The sequence below is a fragment of the Calonectris borealis genome, chromosome 22 (assembly GCF_964195595.1).
Source record: "Calonectris borealis chromosome 22, bCalBor7.hap1.2, whole genome shotgun sequence".
NCBI lineage: Eukaryota > Metazoa > Chordata > Aves > Procellariiformes > Procellariidae > Calonectris > Calonectris borealis.
The window spans coordinates 3,770,074-3,775,112 of record NC_134333.1 but is presented as its reverse complement, the minus strand read 5'-3'; the positions used below and the strand labels follow the sequence as shown (position 1 = coordinate 3,775,112).

Here is a 5,039-nt window from a genome sequence, read left to right as displayed (position 1 = left end):
GGAAGTGCACCCATACTATCGTCCTTGCTGACCTTCACGTTCTCCTGCATGCTCTGTCTCAAAGCAATTTGATCTCCCTCAGAAAGACACCGTTTCACTGCCTCCATTTCTGTGCTGGCTGCCCTCAGCTCCAACAGGCTTAGCTCCAATTTCCAGCCTTGATGCATTCAGCAGCTTGGGTGACTTTTCCCTGCCGATGTCTGCTGGCCATGGACCCTAGACTGGGTGGTGGAGAGGAGACGAAGGTGGAATATGAGCTTTGGGCCATCCCAAAGGTTGTTCCCTGCACTAACAAGCCTGCCATTTTGCAGAGCAAATCACCTTCCAGAGCCCCACACCCTCCCACCACCACCTCAGCGCATTTCCAACCAGAGCAAGAGGAACGCCCTTCCTCAAGAGCTCATGGGGCTGCTGACCCCTCAGGGCCTCCCGCTGCTCTGGGCATTTGTGGGCAGAGACACAGCAAGGCAAGGCCTGATGTTGCCTGGCAGCAGAACAGCCAGGGATGACTTCCTCAGCTCCAAGGGATGGTGCCCAAAAGAGGAGCCACTGCAGGGGGTCCCAACCTCCCATTCCTCTGTGATTGGAGAAGGGTCTCGTTGTGCCCTCATCCCCTTCCACCCCAGAGCAACACCCTTCTCCTTTGGCAGCTTGGGGAGTGTCCGCAGAGGGAAGGACCACATGGAGGCCAGGCTTGAATGCAGCAGAACTTTAAGGAGTCAAAAGAGGGAAACAAACTCACTCCAAGTGAGATCAGCAGTGCAGGGAGCCCCAGAGGCAGCCAAGAGTCTGTGGTCCTTGGCCATGGAGATGTTCCTGCATGATGTCCATCTGCCCGCCCCATAGAGAGGAGCCAGATGGACCCCACCAGGCTGGCCTTGGTGGCACCTTGTAGCCAATGGGATCCAAAGCAAACAAAGAAAAGGGAGAGGAAGGCAAGGTCGGTCAGATATGCTGAAAACAAATCCAGAAGATCGATCCTCTGCCCAGTACCATGTTCTAGTTCCTCAAGGGGTCTCCCTGGGGCTTCCCCAGCATCTTTAGCAGGGGAGGCACCTTCTGCCATAGTAGCGGCTGGAAATGCCAGAGAGGTCACAGCACCCAGAGGTGATGGGCACTCCATCACAGCTGAGGATGCTGCCAACAGCAGCAGAGGTGGAGGATCCCACAAGGGTGTTCTGTGGGAAGGAGCTGAGGATGGGGCCAGGAAGGGTCACCACCACGGGGGAGGGCTGGATCACGACGGTGGAGTTCTGGCACTGCCTGACACAGGGCTCATTGCAGCTGTTGGCCAGCGGGGTCGGGCCACAGGGCCGGCATGGCAGGCACTGGTCGTAGCAGGACATTCTCTAAGGGTCCAGAGGTGCACGTGGGAGAGAGGACAGGGAGGAAGCAGAGCACAAGGGTGGGTGAGGAGCAGCCTGGTTTCCCTGTCGGAAAGGACCCAAGAACACTACTGAGTGGGGAGAGGGATGTTGTGCCAGGAGCGACACGGTCTTTATCACCCTACAAAGAGCAGCCTGGCCTGGAGAGGCTTTCTCCTAATTCGTAAACCAAAAGCCCCCTCAGACACATCCCAGCCTCTCTCTAAGCAGACCTTCTCCCCGCTTCCCTCTCTCATGACGAGAAGTTCCAAACCCCAGCACAGGACAGAGCCAGTATCAACTGAAATGTCCGTCTCACTTTGGAAGAGGAGGAGAAGGGGCTTCAGACTCACCTGCTGCCCGAGGAGGAGGCAACAAGAGAAGGGGATGAGAGAGCAGGGACCTGGACTGGCTTTTACACCTGCCCTTCATCGCCGCAGGACCAGAGGCCCTTTGCAGAGGTAACAATTCTCTGACCAGCTCATCTTGAATGCAAACCATCGCAGCTGATGATATGGGCTGTGCTTTGGTTTCCAACACTGCTGCCTTTTCATTTCCAGGTTTGTGCCGTGCCCGTTCCCCAATGAAGGCTTCTCCTGAGTGTTGAGATGAAAGGCCCCAGGATTTCGAGGGCAGGAATGCAGCAGTGCAGGCAGAAGACTCAGCTCAAGTGATGGACGTGTCCAGAGCAGAGAAGTGACGTCAGCCTGGGTCACTCTGGTGGGGCTGTTTGAAGTGCCGTTCTCAGGAAGAAGCTCCAGCAATCCTCAGCTGCACACCATGGGCTCCCACGCATGAGGACGTGCCATGTCCTTGTCTTTCCCTCCCTTCTCAGCTCACCCCCATGGTCACTTGTTGTTGCCTCCCCAGGTGTGCATTGTGCTCCTAGGTTTTGACCCCATCCTGTCTAACACTGCCCGCAGGAAACAATTCTGGCTGTTTTTGACTCTCTCTCTGCAGTCTGTGAGCACACAAACAATGCCATGGGCATGCCTGGGATCTTGTCCTTCCCCAGAACGCCTCAGCCCTGCCTCAGTTGTCCACAGGGTTCCTTGGCAGAGGCCACAGTTGGATGTGTTCCTCCGTGTGTTCTTGTCTTGTGTGCTTCTGTGTGCAGCTGGGATTGTGTGAATGCACATGGGAGCACAAACTTGTGCATGACTCTACACCGACGTGCATGAGCGTGTGTGTGTCCTTGTGTGCCCACATCACGAGGGAATGTGCTGCTCATACTGAGGACCCTCTCCACTGCTCTCTCCATGAGCACCACAGAGCAGCAGGTTCCCAGGGTCAGGAGGAGCCTGAGTGCAGCTGAAAGGTGATGGCACCAGCCTGCTAGAGATCTGTCCAGGGAGAGGCCCTGAAATGCAGCTCCTGCCACCTGAGCCCTCCTTTTCCTGCCCCTGCAGAGCTCACACTCCGCTGCTGCCGATTTCAGGCCACAACAAGGACAGTTTCACTCCGTCTTAGATCCTTTCTTTAGTTCAGTGTAACAATACTGGGAGTTCCCCAGCATGGCTGGCAGTCCCCCCACCCTGCCTCTCCAGGCCAGGACACAGCTGGTCTCTCCAGCGATAGAGAGTTCAGAAGGATGGGCTTTGCTTTATGGGCAAGGAGAAAGGCTGAGGAATCCTGCCGACCATGTGCTGGCCATCCCTGAGCGGATCTGCTTCCAACGCAGTGTTGCAGTGGGACACACACCTGCCTCGTGTCCAAGCCAATGCCCACTGTTCTTGTGTAGATCATCGGCCTGGTGCTGTGTCAGGCAGAGGTGAGACCCTGGATCAAGCAGGTACTGAATGAAAGGACCACGGAGCTTGATATCGCAGTGCTCTGAGTGGAAGGACAGAGCCTGTGGCTTGCACAGGGAAAGTCAACAAAATGATGACTGCTTTGGTCTTCCGCCTACAAGGACCTTCATGCCCTGCCTTGGAATCTTAGTCTGAGAGCCCAGCAACTGCCCCTGGGACGGAAGGGTCATTGGATTCGAGACCGCACCTCCCAAAGGCTGCTGCTCTCCCACAGGGGTGTCCAGAAGAGACCCTCTTTCCAACAAGGGCTGTGCACATTGTGGAAAGTTCTTTAGCACATCTCCCCTCCTGAAGGTCTGTCTGCCAGGGCTCAGGTCCAGCTTGGAGACAGTGCAGTCGAGGGCTTCCCCCCTTCCCTTGAGTGACCGCGGTGAGGTCACTGCCAGGGAGTTCTGCTGGGAGATCTCAGCCAGGGCTGATTCCCCTCTCCATGGAGCTGCTGCTGAGCTGAGGCTCTAGTGTACCTGAGGGCCAACCTCATTGCTTTCTCAGGAGGTAATGGGCACTGGGGCGAAGGGAAGGGCAGGGGATGTGTGTACCCAGAGTTCAGAAGGACCTTTGACACCCTCTCCCGCACTTCCTTTAGGAACAAACTGGTGATGAATGGGTTCATAAAGAGCCTGATAAGGTGGATGGAAAATTGGTTGGACTACCAGGCTCCAAGAGTTGTGACCATGAAGAAATGGGCTGACTGGAACCTCATGAAGGTTCAACAGAGCAACAGCAAGGTTTTGCATCTGATGGCGGAACAAGCCCATACAGTCATGCAGCGGGTGCTGGCTGCTAGGAAGCAGATCCACAGAAAAGGATGTGTGGTTTTAGGACACCCAGCTGAACATGAGGCCGCAGGGAGCCCTTGCAGTAAAATACAACCTGAGCGGTGTTAGTCGAAGTGTTGCCAGCAGGTCCAGGAAAGTGACCCTGCCCCTCTGGCCCTTGTGAGACCACATCTGGAGTACTGCATCCAGGCTGGGCTCCCTGGTCCAAGAAGGATATTGACAGAGTGAAGCGAGCCCCACAAAGGCCACCAAGGTGGATAGAGGGCTGGCAATGTGATGAGAGGCTGAGAGAACTGGGCCTGCCCGTCTTGGAGAAGGGACGGCTCAGGGGAGACCTTCTTGCTTTCTACAACTACTTGTTCAGACGAGACAATAGGCTAGAAGAAATAAGGAGAAAAGGAACGCGTTTCCCAGCAAGGCTGTGCAATCTCCATCCTGAGAGGTGTTCGAGGATGGACTGAATGTGACCTTGAGCAACCTGATCTAATGGGATCTGTTCCGATCAGGGCGGTGATCTAGATGACCTCTGGAGGTCCCTTCTCACCTACATTCTGACTCTGTGAGTCCCCACCACCCCTGCCCTCCCTGAGCCCTGCACACCCATGGGCACGTGTGTCCTCACACCCCCTTTGCCTCAACACCACTTTTAGGCATGGTGCTGGGACTGCAGAGGGGCAGCTGAAGGGAGGCTCTCACCCTCCTCACTCCCACCCGCAGGACACCAGTGGCTGCTGTTTCCAGCCCCTGAGCTGGGAGACAGCTCTGGGAAGCTGGTCCATCTCCTGGGGCAGGGCCCTGCTGCTGCCCCCGGCTGCCCCCGGCGCTGTGCAGCCTTATTCTTGCTGGGGAGTCCTTGCTGGAGGAGGGGAGAGCCCATTCCCCGGGAGAGCAACTTGTGCCCCTGCAGAGCCACCGAGCCCTCTCAGCCCGGGCGAGACCCCGAGCGGCGCCGGCGCAGGGCTCAGCCCCGGGGCGGAGCCGGCGGCGGCGGAGAGGAGAGGAGGCGGCGGAGAGGAGGCGCCGCGGCCGGAGCAGAGAGCCGGGGCTGGCGGGGGGCAGCGAGGCGCGGGCGGCGGAGCGGCGGG

General features: G+C 57.3%; 1 protein-coding gene across 1 annotated transcript; it reads right to left on the bottom strand.

The window, feature by feature from the left end:
- Nucleotides 1-981: 981 nt before the first annotated feature.
- Nucleotides 982-1,358, bottom strand: LOC142091641 (feather keratin Cos1-1/Cos1-3/Cos2-1-like). Its single transcript, XM_075171043.1, has one exon. The coding sequence runs from the start codon at nucleotides 1,344-1,346 to the stop codon at nucleotides 1,041-1,043; it is 306 nt and encodes a 101-aa protein (XP_075027144.1). The 5' UTR covers nucleotides 1,347-1,358; the 3' UTR covers nucleotides 982-1,040.
- Between the last annotated feature and the right edge of the window lie 3,681 nt (nucleotides 1,359-5,039).

What these genes read in the sequence shown, in the direction of transcription:
- LOC142091641 (XM_075171043.1), bottom strand. Translation starts at nt 1,346, where the DNA reads ATGTCCTGCTACGACCAGTGCCTGCCATGCCGGCCCTGTGGCCCGACC.